The sequence below is a fragment of the Chiloscyllium plagiosum genome, unplaced genomic scaffold (genome assembly GCF_037043375.1).
Source record: "Chiloscyllium plagiosum isolate Xiang-an unplaced genomic scaffold, Cpla_swu_hap1 HiC_scaffold_10, whole genome shotgun sequence".
Lineage (NCBI taxonomy): Eukaryota > Metazoa > Chordata > Chondrichthyes > Orectolobiformes > Hemiscylliidae > Chiloscyllium > Chiloscyllium plagiosum.
In genome coordinates, this window is record NW_028270148.1 from 29,004,941 (window position 1) to 29,024,919 (window position 19,979).

The 19,979-nt window shown below is 39.7% G+C and overlaps 1 protein-coding gene across 3 annotated transcripts in view; it reads right to left on the bottom strand.

Annotated features, from left to right (window-relative positions):
- Positions 1-3,232: 3,232 nt before the first annotated feature.
- The window catches only part of LOC122552701 (regulator of G protein signaling 7), a 460,227-nt gene continuing 443,480 nt past the window's right edge, over positions 3,233-19,979 (bottom strand). For 2 of the 3 annotated variants that reach the window (XM_043695581.2, XM_043695583.2), the window contains exons 15-17: positions 19,600-19,786; positions 18,554-18,643; positions 3,233-4,118 (exon numbers count right to left, since the gene is read on the bottom strand). In XM_043695581.2, the coding sequence (XP_043551516.1) occupies positions 4,068-4,118; positions 18,554-18,643; positions 19,600-19,786 (328 nt within the window). In that variant the 3' untranslated portion in view covers positions 3,233-4,067. Of the gene's footprint in view, positions 4,119-13,619; positions 13,656-18,553; positions 18,644-19,599; positions 19,787-19,979 lie in introns of all 3 variants that reach the window. The other variant, XM_043695584.2, reaches the window with a different exon arrangement.

Below are 19,979 nucleotides of genomic sequence, written 5' to 3' on the forward strand. Positions count from 1 at the left end.
CATAAAATATCAGTTTTTTAGATGCTTTCAAGAAATTTCCAGAAACAATAGATGGGAGAAACAAGCTGAAAAATATGTTGCTGGAAAAGCACAGCAGGTCAGGCAGCATCCAAGGAGCAGGAGAATCGACGTTTCGGGCATAAGCCCTTCTTCAGGAATTTATGCCCGAAACGTCGATTCTCCTGCTCCTTGGATGCTGCCTGACCTGCTGCGCTTTTCCAGCAACACATTTTTCAGCTCTGATCTCCAGCATCTGCAGTCCTCACTTTCTCCTAGATGGGAGAAACAACCAGAGATAAAACTAATTTAGTGGTATTGTGCAGTGAAGCAGGTTAATTAGTAATCTCATTTAAAAATTCCACTGGAGGGGAAAAAAAGTTAACATCATAGGGTTAACAAATATTTCTTGCCTGCCTTCACAGTAGATGTAAATTTCAAACCAGAAATAGAAGGGAATCAAGGAGGTAATAAAAATGAGGAACCTACAGTCATAAATATCAGCAGAGATAAAAACTATTAAAGAAGTTTAAGGAACTAAAAGTTAAGAATTTCCCAGCATCCAGGGCCTACATCCAAGCATAGCAAAAATAGGAGCTGAAGAGATAAAGTATGCACTGATTATGATTTTCCAAAATTCTTCAGATTCTAGAATTAATACAGTATTTAGAAGAAGGCAAATGTAACACTGTTACTGAAAAAAGGATGGAAACATAAAAACAGGGAATTACAGTTCTGTCAGTCTGCCATTAGTTGTTGGGAAAACGCTAGAATCCATTATTAAGTCAGTCTTAGCAAAGCACTTTGAAAATTATTGTATGATCAGACAGAGTCAACATATAGTGTAAAAGGGGCTTTGTTTGACAAATTTATTACAGTTTTTTGAGGATGGTACTTCTTAGGATAAAGGCGCAACAGGTGTGGTAAGTCTGCGATTACCACAATGCATTCAATAGCATATCACATGATTAAAATGCAAGTTAAGGATTCATGCAGTTGGAGGCAATTTTTTTTGGCAATGGATAGCAAATTGGCTAATGTAAAATGATATATGGGCTAGTGCAGTCCTACAAGTATCTGTGCTGGGACCTCAGCCATATACAATCTATATTAAAGGGGATGAAGAGTAATGGACTAAAGTTTGTTGGTAATAGAAATATAGGTGGGTATATAGACTGAGATTAGGACACAAAGAGCAGGCCAAGAGATATCCACAAGTTGAGTGAGTGGCAGTAAGGTGGCAGTTGGACAGTAATGTAACTACGTGCGAGGTAGGAAGAATAGGAAAGCAGAATATTCTTTTCAAATGGGATGGAACTTTTATATGCTAATATTCAGCGAGATTTGGAGTGAATTCAGACAAGGACCAAAGAAAGTTAGCATGCAGGTACACCAAGCATTTAGGAAGGCAACTGGCAAGCTAGCCTTCACTCCAAGGGAATTGGAGTACAAGAAAAAGAAGGCTTTCTGCAGTTGTGTTGGGCTATGTGTGACCACACCTGGAGTATTATGTTCAGTTTTCTTTCTTCATGCCCAAGGAAGGAAACAGTTACAGTGGAGGCATTACAACACAGCTTTGCTAGACTAGTTCCTGGGATGACGGAGTTGTTGCGTGATGAGAAACTGAATAAGTTGTCCTATACCAGCTGTACAGCTTAGAAGATGAGAGATTATTTCACTGAAACATATAACATTTTGAAAATGCAAAGTTTAGGTTTGGCCTGGGACTGTGTAGGTCCTCGGGGAGCATGCTGGGAAGTTGTTGGCTGGGCAAAACATTGGATAAGAGCTTTATGGGACAAGGGACAGAGTTGTACCTGCCACCTTTCCATTGCTGCTGGCATGTCACTGGCAGAGGGGATTGTGGCCCTTGGTCTTCCTGCTCTGATGTCATTTAAGGAACACTTAAGGGCCTTACCTGCCACCGTCAGTACTTTACGTTCATGTTGGACCACCTACATGATGTTGGCATGTAGGAGGAACAGTAGAGAGAGACTGAGGACCTTCTTGTAATCTCGAGGTTAGGCTTTCCTTGTCAGACATCCTTTGACCCTGAGTTAACCCCAAGGCTGCAATGGCCACCCTGTGGAAAGACCTCTCCACATCCCCTCCCCATTTCTCGTTAAAGGGTTTGGAAACCCCAATTTAAGGCAGTTGATTTCCTAATTCATGTAAAATCAAGTTGAGACTCCCCTAATCTATGAAGATAGTTTAACCCCCAACTTATATAGTGAACTATGTTGACATATCACCTTTCCTGCTCACTTTAATTCCACTTAGTATTCTTTTCCTTATGCATAAATCTATCTCCCTCTATACTTCCCATTGCGATCCTGCTCTTGCCCTGATTGATTATGATCTTCCTACGTTCGAGGTCTAACATAGGGGTATATCAGTTTTAGAGTGTCATTATTGGCTTTATATGATTTGTATCTTAAACAAAGATATATTTTGGTTACTCTTTCCTCCACTTATTACCCTGTTGCCTCCCACCAACCAAACTGTATCAGGCTCACTTATCTCTTTATGCCAGTTGCTAGTTACTATTAAAAAGTTCAGTTGTGTTACTTAAATGACTCAGAATTTTTTTTTCACCTGGGAAAAAGAAACAACTTTTCTCTTGAAAACATCAGGTACATTTACCATCTCTTGTTTCATGTCAATGTGGGGGTTTCTAATCCTTTACTAGTAACTCATGGATGCATCTTCAATTTATTGCAGAGTTGGAGGTGTTCATTCAAAGTTCAGTCATTTGGGTTACAGAGTGATTTTTGCTGTCAGCTGCACAGAAATGGTTGGGTATTCTTCACTTTTTGCTCTTTCTGTTTGGAAGTCAGATTATATCTAGGATGGGACAGCAACGGAGGGATAATTAATAGTGGGAAAAATTTCCTTTCAAGCTTAAAAATTTGGGTATTTTAAGAAACAATGTAACCATTACCCACAAAGAATTTCTGGAGGTCACTGATACCATTTCCCTTGAACAGTAGGAACCGTCTAGGCTTCTATCCTAGATTGTCTTGAGTTGACCATTGACTATTCTTCCCACTTAGAATGTGGAATTTGGAAGTACATGTGAAAGAACTATCCTTTCAAAAAGCTAACATTCATTTGAGAACCATTCCAAATGATTGTCACAACTCTATTTTAAAAAGTATAATTTCTTATCAATATCATCTGCAACGCACATAAATTTCCCTATAAAAGAAAAATAAATAAAAATCTCTGAGCTGCATTAAACTCATTACATCAATTTTTATTTTGCCTTGCTTAGATATAGAGAAATAAAACTGTCATTTACAAAATATCTAGGATGCTAAGCTATTCTTATATATCATTAGAGCAAAACTGACTAGCCATGTGATTGAGATGTCATGTATCAGCTTTCCATTTTAAGAATCGAAACTTCATTAATTTCGTTAAAACAATGGTTCTCTTCTGGTGAAATAATAGCAGATCATGACATGTAGTGAATAACCTTTAGTACAAAAAATGTCAAAATAAATCAACTTAAAAAATAAAGAGAAATGGAAAGGTTTTAATAAATTTGGAATAAATACTGACTTCAACATTGCATAAAAATAACACAGTAAGAACACTAAAGTGAGAGCACAGAATAGGTCTGACAAGGATGCACTAATAAACCCTTGTCATGGAACCTTTCTGTGTTTGTGGTTTCCTGTGGTCCAACTTAATAATGGATTGAGGGTCATTTCATTCTTTTTACATTTTAAACTTTTCTAAAATTTCGGTCACAACCACTCAATGATCTTCTGAGCTACAGCTTCAATTTTTATGATGGTTTTTTTACTTATCAGTGGGAGATTCAGCACATGAAAGCTTGACTGATGAAGTAAACATGAAAACATATGGAACGATCCTCTCTCCCCACTGTCTCCACCCATGTTTGCACTGTCTTTTTATACACACACACATACACGCTCACTCACTCACTCACTCAGATCCTCATTCATGCAAAGAATGGTACAATGTCCTCTGGGTTTAGGATAAATAGCGATTTATAGCTTTGAACGATTGAACTGGCCCGCTCATCAGCTGAAGTGAATATATCAATACGACTGCACCAAACTCGTCAGCCTCTTCGATGTAAGTGACTTCCCCTGCACAAGAAAGACAAGAAAGGCAAAAGACAGTTATAGAAACAGGACACAGTCTTTGACACCCATTTGCTTCCAGAAAAATAATTCCAAAATAAAAACATATAGACCAATTTACCACTGAATACATTACCATAACTACTACCCATGACATACATGAAAGACACATATGACAACAGAATAATAAATGCTAACATTTACAGTTGCATAAAGGGTATTTCACTCTCCTATTTCTGCTTTTCACAAATACTCCTCTCCATCTTAATAATGAATAATTCCAAATCCTCTTGAAATGTGCATAATTTTCTTGATAAAACTTAAGAATGTAATATTTCTGCATAGTAAGCAAATATTTACATTATGATTAGATTCCCTACAGTGTGGAAACAGGCCCTTTGGCCCAACCAATCCTCCGAAGAGTAACCAACCCAGACCCATTTCCCTCTGAATGAATGCTATGGGCAATTTAGCATGACCAATTCACCTGACCTGCACACTTTGGACTGTGGGAGGAAACTGGAGCACACCCACACAGAGAGAATGTGCAAACTCCACACAGACTTTCACCCAAGACTGGAATCGAACCTGGGACCCTGGTGCTGTGAGGCAGCAGTGCTAACCACTGAGCCACCATGCCACCCCTGAGCCACTGTGCATTTTATCAGAAAATGCATGGTGGTATACTCTTTGTGTGCTTTCTGTCTGGAACATCTCCATGCTACGGAACAGGAAATCAGAAGTACAATGGGACTCTGAACCAATAAGAGAATCTATACTTGCCTTAAATACTTCCCACCACACTACAAGGCTCTACATATACAAGTGAGTAAGAATAACATTAATACCAACTCTAGTTCTTGGTCTATGATGTCTTGTGTTCCTGCACTTTTCAAGCATGATGACTGATTACGAAAATGTCCTGTCACTCTCCCTACTATTCAGCAGTACACATTCATAAAAATCACCAACAACTTAGGAGAGTTTACTGACTGTGTTTCTTATAGGTAGGAATATGTAATTTATCGTGGCATCTCCAACATTGCAGCAGGAACTGGTGTTTAGTATGATTTATATCATTTGTTATTTGTGGACTCTATAGCTTTCCTGAGAATGATTTTTGAAATATGGCCAGGGACAAAAGAAATTCAGTAAAAAAATGACCTATTTATCAAAAACATCCTTAATAAAATTAATTGCCGCCACAGTACAATGGTCCAGATTTTGTGCACAGTGAAGTAACTACACACTTTGTTGACCTTAAAGAAAGCTGCCCTAAAGATCTAACAAGCTTTTTGGCATTGACTACATACTTAGTGCTGTTAATTTAATGCTAATGGCATCTATCAAAGAATCCAAAAACAGTGATTAAAGGATCCAGCCACAGTGATGTCTAACCAGCAGTTTAAACAGCCAACCAAACTGAAGAGTCCCCATGGATAGCAAACAGGATTCGCCATTATAGTTACAATTCTTTCTTTATAATTTTATATAAAATGAATTGAAGATTGAGCTAATGTCACTAAGGTAGCATTTGAAATGCAAGCAACTTTAAAAGAGAAGCTATTTTACAGCTCTATGGAATTTTTAATTATGGATGTGAATGGAAGGTGGAGAATTGTGACTTAGTTTAATATTAAGAATATTCCACTAAAAACAGTGCCATCTTTTCAAGGGTTTTAACTGTGAGAAAGAACTTCGGAAGTGGAAGCTCATGTCGATTCTACAATTTTAAAGTGATTTCCAACACTGAGGTCTTAAGCAGTGCACCCCGGTAAGCAGCAGGGAATCCCAGCCATCAATCCCTGGATTTTCATGTTGAAGTATGCATTTGCAGAATCTGTAAATCACTGTTAGTTTCACAAATTAGCAATGGTTAATGCTGATAGTTTTCTGGTTACGACAAATACAAAATCTGGGCCAACATTTGCACTGTATGGGCCAAATCCATCTTAGATATGAAAGTCATTTATAAAACAGGATTAAATGTTTCTTGTGCTTAGCGAGGAGCAAATGCAACATCCAATTTTCCAAAGCATTATGACAGCATAAAGATGGCTTAAGAAAGGTGGTAAGGACAAGGCAGGGAACTATAGATCAGTAAACCTGACGTCGGTGGTGGGCACGTTTTAGATTAGATTAGATTAGATTACTTACAGTGTGGAATCAGGCCCTTCGGCCCAACAAGTCCACCCCGACCCTCCAAAGAGCAACCCACCCAGACCCATTCCCCTACATTTACCCCTTCACCTAACACTACGGGCAATTTAGCATGGCCAATTCACCTAACCTGCACATTTTTTGGACTGTGGGAGGAAACCGGAGCACCCGGAGGAAACCCATGTAAACACGGGGAGAATGTGCAAACTCCACACAGACAGTTGCCTGAGGTGGGAATTGAACCCGGGTCTCTGGCGCTGTGAGGCAGTTGGTGGAGGGAAACCTGAGGGACAGGATGCACATGTATTTGGAAAGGCAAGGACTGATTAGGGATAGTCAATATGGCTTTGTGCATGGGAAATCATGTCTCACAAACTTGATTGAGTTTTTTGAAGAAGTAACAAAGAAGATTGATGAGGGCAGAGCGGTAGATGTGATGTATATGGACTTCAGTAAGGCATTCGACATGGTTCCCCATGGGAGACTGGTTAGCAAGGTTAGATCTCATGGAATACAGGGAGAACTAGCTATTTGCATACAGAACTGGCTCAAAGGTAGAAGACAGAGGGTGGTGGTGGATGATTGTTTTTCAGAATGGAGGCCTGTGACCAGCGGAGTGCCACAAGGATCAAAGTGCTGGGTCCACTACTTTTCATCATTTGTATAAGTGATTTGGATGTGAGCATATAGTTAGTAAGTTTGCAGTTGACACCAAAATTGGAGATGTAGTGGACAGCAAAGAAGGTTACTTCAGATTACAACGGGATCTTGATCAGATGGACCAATGGACTGAGAAGTTTAATTTAGATAAATGTGAGGTGCTGCATTTGGGAAAGCAAATCTTAGCAGGACTTATACACTTAATGGTAAGGTCCTAGGGAGTGTTGCTCAACAAAGAGACCTTGGAGTGCAGGTTCATAGCTCCTTGAAAGTGGAGTCGCAGATAGATAGGATAGTGAAGAAGGCGTTGGTATGCTTTCCTTTATTGGTCAGAGTATTGAGTACAGGTGTTGGGAGGTCATGTTGCAGCTGGACAGGACATTGGTTAGGCCACTGTTGGAATATTGCGTGCAATTCTGGTCTCCTTCCTATAGGAAAGATGTTGTGAAACATGAAAGGGTTCTGAAAAGATTTACAAGGATATTGCCAGGGTTGGAGAATTTGAGCTACAGGGAGAAGCTGAACAGGCTGGGGCTGTTTTCCTTGCAGCGCCGGGAGCTGAGGGGTGACCGTATAGAGGTTTACAAAATTATGAGGGGCATGGATAGGATAAATAGACAAAGTCTTTTCCCTGGGGTGGGGGTGTCCCGAACTAGAAGGCATAGTTTTAGGGTGAGAGGGGAAAGATATAAAAGAGACCTAAGGGGCAACTTTTTCATGCAGAGGATGGTACATGTATGGAATGAGTTGCCAGAGGAAGTGGTGGAGTATAAGTACAATTGCAACATTTAAAAGGCATTTGGATGGGTTTACGAATAGGAAGGGTTTGGAGGGATATGGGCCGGGTGCTGGCAGGTGGGACTAGACTGGGTTGGGATACCTGATTTGCATGGACAAGTTGGACCGAAGGGTCTGTTTCTGTGCTGTACATCTCTATGACTCTATGACATTTGTGGTCCTATTATTTCCATAAGCATTCCCTACGGAGTATATCTGTGTGCACCAGAGTTGGAAAATAGGAAACCTGTCAGATAGATATGCGAAAAGCTACAGTGCAACTGTTATTACAATAAACTATTTAATTTAGATTATAATTACCCAATTTATGACTTTCAAATCAGTTTTGCTGCAAATGACAGATTTGTAATGATATTCTGTGCTATGTTAACTTCCACTCAAGGAGAGAAAAAATATTGATGACTAAAAGAAGAGTGAAGCAGCTCAGAAAGTGAAAATTGTCATCATATATGCCATTTTGCAATTACACTTGTAATATTTAATTAAATGCATACATTTTATGAAACATTGATACAATCAAATGTCGAGTTTATATGTACTTCCAAAACTATAACTGGATATCATGAAAGTAATTCATTCTGATATCAAAGTTGGGGAAATGAAAGCCAAATGAAAAGAAGGAATATTTCACATCCACCAGATGTCTCAAAGCACATTATCAGCAAGTAGCTACTTTTTTGAATTGAATTGATTTGATTTATTGTTGTCACTTGTACCTAAGAACAATGAAAAGTTTTGTTTTGCATGCAGTGCAGGCATATTATAGCAAACAGGGACATATAGATCATAGGTTGCTTAGACAGATTGAGAAATACAAGGATACAGCTGCACAGGAGGTACACAAAGCAAGATCAACATTAGCAAGGTCAATGTTATTTGATGTGGAGGGGTTGGTGTTGGACTGGGATGGATAAGGTTATAATCTAACAGGTGACGCCACCTGATGAAGGGGCTGCATTCTGAAAGCTTGTAATTTCAAATAAACCTCTTGAACTATAACCTGGTGTCGTGTGACTTCCACCATTATTTGAAATTAGAGAGGTCCATTCAGGAGTCTAATAACGGCAGGGAAGAAGCTGTTCTTGAAACTGTTGGTGCGTGTGTTCAAGCTTCTTTATCTTTTGAAGTGCAGTCACATTTGAAATATTGAAACACTACAGATAATTTATAAAAGGAAGTTGATTGAAACAAGGGGTTGTTTTGTGGTGGCTTCTATTTCTGGAAAGTATCTGCACACACAGTGTGATGACAGTGACTCATGGAATGTTACACAGTGGGATCTTTGATGATCAAGTTCTGAGATTGCATTCATTGGAACTGAGTGGAATTATGTGTACTATAGGCAGCACTCTAGAACATGGATATGCCAACTGATTTCTCCCCTCCTCCTGCATCTCAACCACTACCTGTGTATCTGAGGTGGTCACCAAATCTATAAATGCAAAGGTTGTACTGTCATGATGGCCTGGTTATGGATGACGCAGCAAACCAACACAAATTGGGACAATTCTGCTGGTAAGTATTGGAAAAGCACCTCCGGATTAGTGGAGATAGGTGGAACCTTTGATTCAGCAACTCAATTGTCTGCTCAATCATATTTCCCATGGCAGCATGGCTTGGGTATGTTGACCATATATTGTTGGGTTACAGAGGGGTCTCATGAGCCAGGTGTGGAGCAAGTGGTCCTGAGCATGAAGCAGATATTCTCTGGTTTGGTGTAGTGGACAGCAGAGTGCTTTCAGGATAGCTTCATGAGGATGCTGTGCTGAACCTGCTTGCATACTGCCTGTACACTCATTACCGCTAGCAGTGGTGGGCACAGGATGCATTTCACTTCAAGTTCAACTATGTACATACTGGAGCAGCAAGGTTTAAAGTGGCAGTGCAAGCTTAAAATTAGCCCTAATGCTGATTGACATCACAGTTTGCTTACTGGAGTGAATAGCTTCTAGCGTCCACAACAATACTGTCAACATGATGCCAATCTACATCACCAGAAAATGAGCAGAAACAGAGTGGATATCATTTTGATACTAAAGCTGTACGCTTAGAACCAAAACCATTTTCAAAGTTAGATCTACACAGTACAAACAGAAAAGGAACTGCATCTGTCTCAAATATAACATATCTCTGTCAATGATTTTGTGTAAATCCACAAAGTGTAATTTTCAAAATGATTGAAAGCTATATTTCTATGATCTATATTTCTATGGTTTCTATGCAAGTAGCAATAATGTCAATGCACAGGGAAAACATGGGCTTTAGAAATAAGAAAACAATGCATCATAAGGTGGCAAAGAAAATTAGGGAATTTGAAAGGATAAAATTAAATGAAGGAAAAATATTGATGTAAAAATACTGACACTATAACTTGTTAATTTTTGCTTTATGAGGATTCCATCTCCAATGGCCTATTATTTATGTTTGTAATGCTCCTCTGGTTTATCCATTTCCTACCTTTGTCTTGAAGTAAAAGCTCACATAGTGTTGTAACCTTTACAGAAACTTAACACAAAGAGCATGGGTTCCAGTGCTAGTGTGTTAGCAAGTATGTGAGCTGTCCATCTCAATAACCTCCAGACTGTATTAAACAACACATCCTGTCGCAAAACTAAAAGAACTGTGGATGCTGGAAATCAGAAACAAAAACAGAAATTGATGGAAAAGCTCAGCAGATCTGGCAGCATCTGTGGAGAGAAATCAGAGTTAATGTTTCAGGTCCAGTGACCCTTCTTCAGAACTGATGGTAGCTAGGAAAGGTTTGTTTTTTATGTAGAAGATACGGTAGGGTGGGGGGCAAAGAGTAAATTATAGATGGAGATACAGCTCCAAGAAAGAGAACAGTTGGACAGACAAAGAAGTGAATAATGGTCAGCCTAGAAGAATGAATACCTGCTAATGGGGATTGTTAGTGGCTAACAAGGAGTGGTGAGTCATAGCAGATCATGTGATAACAAGGCCTGGTGTGTGAGGGTTGCAGTAAGGATATGGGAGAAGGTACCTCAAACCCTAAAATTGGTGAACTCAATATTGAGTCCAAAAGCCTGTAGAGTTCCTAAGCGGAAAATGAAGTGTGTTCTCCCAGTTTACGCTGAACTTCCCTGGAACACTGCAGCAAGCCTGAGACAGAGAACAAGGGAACAGGGAACAAGGTGGTGTGTTGACATGGTGGGCAACTGGAAGCTCAGGGTCTTTCTTGTGGGCAGAATGTAGGTGTTCTTTGAAGTGGTCACTCAGTCCACACTTTGTTTCCCCATGTAGAGGAGACCACATTGAGAGCAGTGAATGCAGTGACTAGATTGAGTGAAGTTCAGATAAAATGCTGCTTCACCTGGAAGATGTGTTTGGGCCTTTGGATACTAAGCAGAGTAGAAGTAAACAGGCAGTGGTTACACCCTTTGCATTTGCAGGGAAATGTGCATGGGTCTGTTTGGGGGCACTGGAAGTGAAAAAGGAGTGGGAGTGAATAGAAGGGGTGAGGGCTGAAGTACAGGAGATGCTCAGTCCTGGTTGAGGGCCCTGTCAACTACCGGGAATTACTGGTGCGAGAGAATCCTCGGTTGAGGAAGAAGGTGGACATTTCGGAGGCTCCCTTGTCGAAGTTGGCATCATCAGAACAGGTGCATCAGAGATGGAGGAACTTGGAGAACGGAACAGAGTCTTTCCAGGAAGAGGGTAACTGTGGGAGTCAATTAGTAGTGGATATTGGTGGATGGTCTACACCCAGAAATGGAAGGGAAGGAAGGAGCCAGAGATGGACCAGGTGAAAATGAGAGCGGGGTGGAAATTGGAAGTGAAATTGATAAACTTTTCCAATTCCGGATGAGAGAGGGAATCAGCACCAATGATGTCATCCATATACCAGAGAAAGAGCTGTGAGTGAGGGCCGGAATAGGATTAGAACAAAGAATGTGTCAAGTACCCCACAAAGAGACAGGTATAACTGGGACCCATGTGATAACAAGTCCACATGTGAAAAGTTATTCAGAGTAAGGACGAGCTCGGCCAGACGGAGGAGGGTGGTGGTGGATTGGGACAGTTCAGACTTTTTCTCCAGGAAGAAGCAGAGAGTCTTGAGACCACCCTGATGGGGGATGGACATGTAAAGGGATGTCCGTGGTAAAGAGAAGCCGGCTGGAGCCCGCAAACTAGAAATTCTGAAACTGGCATAAAGCGACAAAGGAATTACAGATGTAAGTGATTAAGGCAAAAACAAGCAGAATGATGTATTTTGTCTAAGCAAAACTATAAGCTATAGAATCTGCAGCATATTGACTCTGTAAGTAGATTGGAAGAAAATACAAGCACCAGCTGCAGAGGATTCCTTTTAGATTCCTCATACTTCATTGAATTGCCTACATTTTCTTTACTGCCTTTGATTAAGACTGTACGGATATTCCATCACAATTATAAGTTGCTTGTTAATTTGTTACTCTACTAAGGGCTGCAAAAGAGGAATTATATGATTCTCAACACAAAGCAAACTGCATTTTGTGATTGTCTAGGAGACACAGAATAGCTTCTCTCCAGGGTTCTGATGACTGCTGGAATGCACAATCACTTCCAGGTAAATTGGTGTGGTAACTGGAATAAAGGGAGATGGCAAAATATATCAGGTATGACACAGGCATAACAGGACAGACAGGGAAACCAATTAAGCTGAAAGAATAGAAAATAAAATTTATCCAAATGGACAATAAATAAAAGGAGGAAAAAGGTGCAAGGTAGATCAATTAAATAAAATGAACATGGGTTAGCACTGCTGCCTCACAGTGCCAGGGACCCGGGTTCGATTCCTACCTCTGTGACTGTCTGTGTGGCGTTTGCACGTTCTCCCTGTGTCTGTATGGGTTTCCTCCGGGTGCTCTGGTTTCCTCCCACAATACAAAGAGGTGCAGGTTAGGTGAATGGCCATGCTAAATTGCCCATTGCGTGAGGTCTGGCAGGAGTTAATATAGGTTAGGGGAATGGGTTTAGGTGGATTACTCTTCGGAGGGTCGGTGTGAACTTGTTGGGCCAAAGGGCCCGTTTCCATACTGTAGGGAATCTAATCTAATCTAAAAAAACCAATGGTAGAGAAAAAGCATAATTTTACAAAGTACAATGAAAAGGACTTGTTTGCTTTAGTTTTGGAACTGCTATGTGAATCTCAAGCATGGTTAACATTTGCTGTTTATTTGCTTTTTTTCATTGATTGAGAAGCTAGGTAAGAATTGGATGATTGGAAATCATAATCCTTTATGTGCAGAGGGAACATGTTCACTGAAAATTGAGTGATGATGATGGAGATTGAGTTCAGCTGAGCTATATTTGCCCCTGTCTATCAACTGGGCAGCATAAAATGCTCACAGGGAGAAGAACTTTTAAACATTCTGTCTGAAAGAAGAGGAAAATAGATGGAAAATAGCAATACAAGGATTAATGGACTTTGAAAAATTAAATGTAAAGCGAGCAAGAATTTAGTCTGAAAGAAGTAGTGAAACAATTTGCAGGGGACTTGCTGCTGTGCCAACACTCTAAGTAACGAATCTTGATATGGTGATAGTCCATGATCATTCAAACTGGAAATATTTTATGCCACCCCAATTGTAACAAGATTTGCCCTCTTGTATCAGTTTCAAAGACAATATGAAACATCCCTGACATGGTTGGACTTATTTGAAGCTTCTGGAATCAGTTAATTGTCCCCTGTGCCATGTGAAAAATGTTGCTGGGAGGTAAACAACTAGTGTTCAAGTGATGATAGTAAATGCACTGAATACGGGAGTGTGTAAATATGAATTACTTGCAACAGTCTCGTCAATAATTTCAAACATTAAGGACACCACAAAAATGTTACAGCTGACATTAAACAAGGACAATAAAAAAGCCGTTGTTCTTTTATATTACCTTTATGAACATCCTTCAAAAGAAGTTCATACTTTTCTGTGAACAAGGAGAAAGCAAAGTTGAGGATGCGTTATTGGTAAAATTTTGGTTTCTGAAATGATATCACCAAAATGACAACCACGCAGAACAAGAAAGCTTTGCATACATTGCTTGATGAAATCTCAGCCCACTGAAACAACTCTGAGGACTGTATATGATCAGCGAAAGCATTAAGACCTCAAGTAACTTGGGATGAGAGAGAATAAAAGAAATTAGCCAGCATGTGTCAAAGGTACTGAATACTTGGGGGTAATTAATGATTCATATTTAAGTCCATTAGGGTTGACAATCTCGACTCTCATTTCACCCACGCAAAAATCATGCTCTCTTCGTAGCGAATCCAAGATGAGAAGGAATGTACAAAGACCTTCAAAATGCTCTCTACATAAAGTAAGCAACACAATATGATTAAAGGAATAAATATGAAATTGAAATTGAGCACTTTCTCATTTCTGCTGTGGTTTGTGAATCTGTATAAAGTATGACAAAAACTTTCCTGATTGGGTATGCTATGTGAAGTTTTCACTCAGAGTCAAATATCAATTTGAGATATTGTGAGTATTTTTCTCAAAATGATCCTCAATCATTCTCTATTCTCATGAACATACAGGAACATAAAGACAATACTAACAAAGGAAACATAAATGCTGAATGAATAGGAAATGATAGGCTGCAGCAACAGCTGGGAAGAAACCAAGAATCAGGGCAGGACTGCCAGCTATGATTAACAACATAGGACATATTGGTGAGGATAATGAAATGAAGTTGAACTATGAAGCAGTAAACATGTAAGAATATGCTACATGCTACATTAGCACAAATCTGCTACAAAAGGCAAGGTAACGTTGCCATAGTCCTGGCTGACCACAAGGCTGCTTTCTTATTATAGAGAGGTACTGGTGGTGGTTAAACCTGAGGGTCACCATGCCTCAGGCGAGTGGTGAGATTGAGAAGATGGGACCTTCATGATAACCTCAGCTGAACTAGAAATTGAACCCATGCTGTTGGCATTACTCTGCATTGCAAACCACTACCATTAATTGTACTACCTCCAATTGTTTACAGATTTACAAGGGTAAATATTAAATCTCAGATGAACTCAAACAGAGATGCTAACAAAACATGACCATGATGTTACAGTCACAAATACACTTCTGATTCAAGTCACACCGGCATTGATATCAAACACAACAGGGCACCAGCAAGGTTCGAAACTGAAGTTTCAGGAATTCTCCTGGCTTCGTAAATGATCGGGTCTGTGTTCAGTTGTTGCCATATTATGTTTTGGATATTGGTAAGTGAGAGCTATTTTCCCCATTGTAGAAAACTGAAAACTTATGAACAAATTTTCTCTGCTGTCATCCATTTTGACATCTGCCACTAAACTTGCTTAATTTAGCCTAGTTTGGCCAGATTCAAACATCCTACACAAAATTTTATATCACATTTATGGACTTGAAAAGAAGCTGTCTCATGGTACCATTCTGTTTAGTTCAGATAGAGTCTTGCTCATTGCTACAGTTTATGCTCCAGACATAAGGTCTCAGAGTTGACAGATGCTTGCTTCCATTATCCATAAATGAGGCAAAGAATTGATATATCTGAAATAATGTCCAAGAAATTCAGAAGTGCGGCATCTCAACTCAAGAATGAATTGATCTGCATTTTTGTTGGCACCAACAATCTCTTCTGTCATTGCAGATCAAAATATCATTGGTGCCAGTGATTAGGGTGGGAGCTATGAATCTTTTGCTAGCCTTTCAAGCTATATGAGTACATCACAAAGCAGAAACGTGAAATGACCAAAAACCATAGGATAAAAGTGTTTTACTAAGTGGGAAAGCAACAGCAGGGGAAAGCAAAGAGAGAGAGAGAGAGGGGGAGAGAGAGAGGGGGAGAGAGAGAGTGAGAGAGGAGAAAGATAGAGAGAGAGAGAACTAGACTACCTTACATAATATATAGAGAGAAAAGAAAAGAGTATTCCCAACTAGTTAAGACCTTAGAATTGTGCACCTGCCCCAGGAACACAGAATCCACCCCCTTCACTCAGCATTGCAAACGCCTTCTTTCAGCACTCTGGAATTCCCACAGGATTGCCATTTCTTTGAATTTTTTTGATTTTCAAATATATCCCCATTCCAACTGAACTATCCAGCCGAGGCAAGATTGGGACCCGCTGCATTCATTAATAGATTTTTGCACTACAAAAACCTTCTAGTTGGTAACGCTTGTGATTTTGCAGATGATTTTGCAAGAAGTTCCTCTGTTTGCTATTTTTAATGCAATCAATCATGGACATATTCTAAATGAACATGTTTACATTTTCTGCAAAAACATCAGAAGAATTTTTTATGAACACTTTTACCACATCACGACACCTAATGGTTAATTCGATGAACTGGGTGCGCTCAGAGTAGATTGGTCTTATTGGGAATTCATCTTGGGAAATCACACTCATGACTTTCTGTCCATTAAAATTGATACAGACAAAATAACAGTTTGAATACTTCCAATTTCCTGAGATACACTCTCTGATATTCTACTTTCCACTGCTAACCATTATAGAATATTAATAGTACCATATTAGGATGAAAGTACCATTTTAAAAAAAACAACTATTAGAAGTCTAGGTTTGATTTCAGGAAGTATAGAATATAAAAGGCAAGTGCTAATCATAAGTTAGTATTAAAGTTTTATAACATTTCTGTCACAGTACTGTACTAGTATTAGGTGCTTCTCTTTGGAGGACTTAGACAGAGCACAATGCAGACTAGTAAGATGTTGCCTATAATGCAGAAATATGAAAAAGAAGAAACAGTAAAATAAAATTGAATATTTAGCCATAAGAGCACAGTTTATGGGATGTGATACATGTATCCATAATGTTGGAAGAATGGGACAGAATTGAAGCAAACAGCTTCCAGAACTTGAGGGCCAAGAATTAGTGGTAGTCACAGATACATGACTAAACAAAAGACAATTAGAACAGAGGATGGAAGAAACCTACTTTCACAGAGAATTGTGAGGACCTAGCTTCTCCATCAACTAATAACACTTGAAATTATGTCAACATTTCAAGATTGATTTGGAGAGGGGGATGAAGGAAAAGTAGCATGGGAACAGTGTGTACTACAACTATGTACATGCATGGAGGGCAGACACTGACACAGACTGGTTGCCTCAAATAAGTTGTTTTTTGTGTTATAACTTCTACATATGTATAGCATCCAGAATTAGTGGCACGGTGGCACATGGGCGGCACGGTGGCACAGTGGTTAGCACTGCTGCCTCACAGTGCCAGAGACCCGGGTTCAATTCCCGCCTCAGGCGACTGACTCTGTGGAGTTTGCACGTTCTCCCCGTGTCTGCGTGGGTTTCCTCCGGGTGCTCCGGTTTCCTCCCACAGTCCAAAGATGTGCAGGTCAGGTGAATTGGCCATGCTAAATTGCCCGTAGTGTTAGGTAAGGGGTAAATGTAGGGGTATGGGTGGGTTGCGCTTCGGCGGGTCGGTGTGGACTTGTTGGGCCGAAGGGCCTGTTTCCACACTGTAATGTAATCTAATCTAATCTAAAACTCTGTGCCCCTTGAAATCAAAAGAGTAACATATCTAAGATGTAAAACCTTTGGATCTGACCAATGACTATGTACATGAAAAATGTGTCAAGTCAAAATTTGTTAAACTCATGCTTCTGAGATCTGATTTAGATTCTTTAAAAGTCAATTTTGCAAGGCATGTTTTACAAAACTCACTCTCCCATTAATCAGCCTTGTCCACTAACAGGGATAGAGTGGGAGATTTGTAGATGCATCCAGTGATGAAACTACTTGGCAAGTTGGGCTACAATGTAGGTTCTCAGTGAATAAGGTCAAATGCTTAAGACAGAAAACTTATACATTGCTAAAGATATCTGTTGTTGATGAACTGGGTGTTCAGGTCCATTGTATCTTGAAGGTGGCAATGCAGATCGATAGAGTGGTCATGAAGGCATACAGGGTATTGAGTACAAGAGTTGGCAAGTCATGTTACAGTTGTATAGGATTTTGGTTCAGCCGCATTTGGAATACTGTGCACAGTTCTGATCATCACATTATCAAAAGGATGTGGATGCTTTGGAAAGGCTGCAGAGGAGGTTCACCAGGATGTTGCCTGGTATGGAGGGCACTAGCTATGAAAAAAAGTTGAGTAGATTAGGATTATTTTCATTAGAAAGACAGAGGTTGAGGGGGGGACCTGACTGAGGTCTACAAAATCATGAGTAGTATAGACAGGTTGGGGGACTCAGTTACTAGGGGTCACGAGTGCAAGGTGAGAGGGGAGGAATTTAAGGGAGATATGCATGGAAAGTTCTTTACGCAGAGGGTGGTGAGTGCCTGGAACACATTATCAGTGGCGGTAGTAGAGGCTGGCATGAAAGTGCCATTTATGATGTATCTAGACAGATGCATGAATGGGTAGGGAGCAGAAAGATACAGATCCTTAGAAAATAGGTGACAGGTTTAGATAGAGATCTGGATTGATGCGGGCTTGGGGGTGCCGAAGGGCTTGTTTCTTTGTGCTTTGTTCTTGTTCTTTGATATATGCTTTATTGGATAATGAAAATAAAATCAGCATAATTTTAAAACTATGAAATTAGCTATTACATAATTAGCAGCAAAAACCTATAAACACATTGCAATCAAATGCAATGCCATTTAAATCAATAAAATAAAATAATCCATCAATGTAAATTAATTACAAGCTGAAGATATGTGTGATAAATTCAGTTCAAAAGATGAAAAAGTGATTTTTGTTGCCTTTTTTTTGCTCTAATACCTACCATTCGTCCCATATCTCTAGCAGATCATTTAAGGCTTGCTGACTAAGGTACAAAGAAAAGACAACTCTCCATAAGTACCTTTTTCTTTGCCTGGAGTAGCTCCTGGTAGGCACTGGAACGTATGAAACGAGGGTAAGAATCACTTTTCATCAGTTTGTAAATGTGCTCCTAAAAGAAAAAGTCGTCAACTGTAAACATCAGCAGGCTACATTGTGGAAGTGCGCCTAAAGTATGTTTTCATGTTATAGTACAATCTAACTATTGAGCTCTCTCCTGCCTCTAGCTGTACTATATCTGACCGGAGACGTCTTGGCACTGAATGCCTGACATGGAATACCATTGGCTATATGAACTGAAAAGATCCTTTGGTGCAGATTCTACTCGAAATTTATGAATAAGCCAGACTAATTTGCAATAACATCAATGCAGATAATTGTGCTTCTGCTAAAATAAAAAAATAGTGGTTATGTGTCATTAGTACTCTGAGAGCTTAAATAAAGGCAAGCTAAAAATAAAGGAGGTGGCTGATGTAATTGAGGGGCAGAAGATCAGATGAACAAATTTGGTGAAATATCAATGAACAGTTTTATCATAATTGATTTTTAGTTACTGTGATTAATTATTGCACTTAGTAAAGTACATTTGCAAGAGTAAATGTAAGTCTGCAAGATTCAATGGTATACAGATTGTACAGAAATCATTTTTTTGTTTTCTCAATTTTTAATGAGGAGTTATAAATGTCAATCTTCAGCCAAAATAGACTGCTTGGCAACGTATTCTCATACCTCTTGACTGGGTTGCCTGGAACCTAATCTCAGGTGCAACTTGACATAATTCACCATTTGATTGCCCCATGTGAAAAAAATCAAGATGGTGAACATCAACTCTGCCACTCAATGGAATGAGTCACGATTACAGAACTATGCTCGCCCAATAGTTTATATTCTGTTTTATGGCACATCTAGAGGCAAGTTGTTACTGGCTTCCAGTAATGTAAAAATAACCATCAGTTCGCAGTGTGACATCTTACATTATTTTCACCAGACACATAATGCTTATATAATTGCATATTTCCCCCATTAGTGTCAATCTAAGTTTCATCACTTCAGAGTTAATTTGCTTACCTGAGCGTCTTCAAATGCATATCTTCCTGGGTCTTTTACATTTTGTGTGGTCTTATCATAGCTTTTGGAGTCCACGTTAATGGCACTGGGGGCTCCTGGTGCCAAAAACTCTTGCCAGATTTCTTGAACACGTGATGGTACCTCACGAATGGGTCTTTTCTTCAGATCCAGCACTGCTAACCAGAATCTGTTTGGATTCACAGGACAGTGTCTACAGTTATTCCTGAAGAAGGGCTTATGCCCGAAACGTCGATTCTCCTGTTCCCTGGATGCTGCCTGACCTGCTGCGCTTTTCCAGCAACACATTTTCAGCTCTGATTTCCAGCATCTGCAGTCCTCACTTTCTCCTCAGTGTCTACAGTTATGTTGTTTAAAGAAAC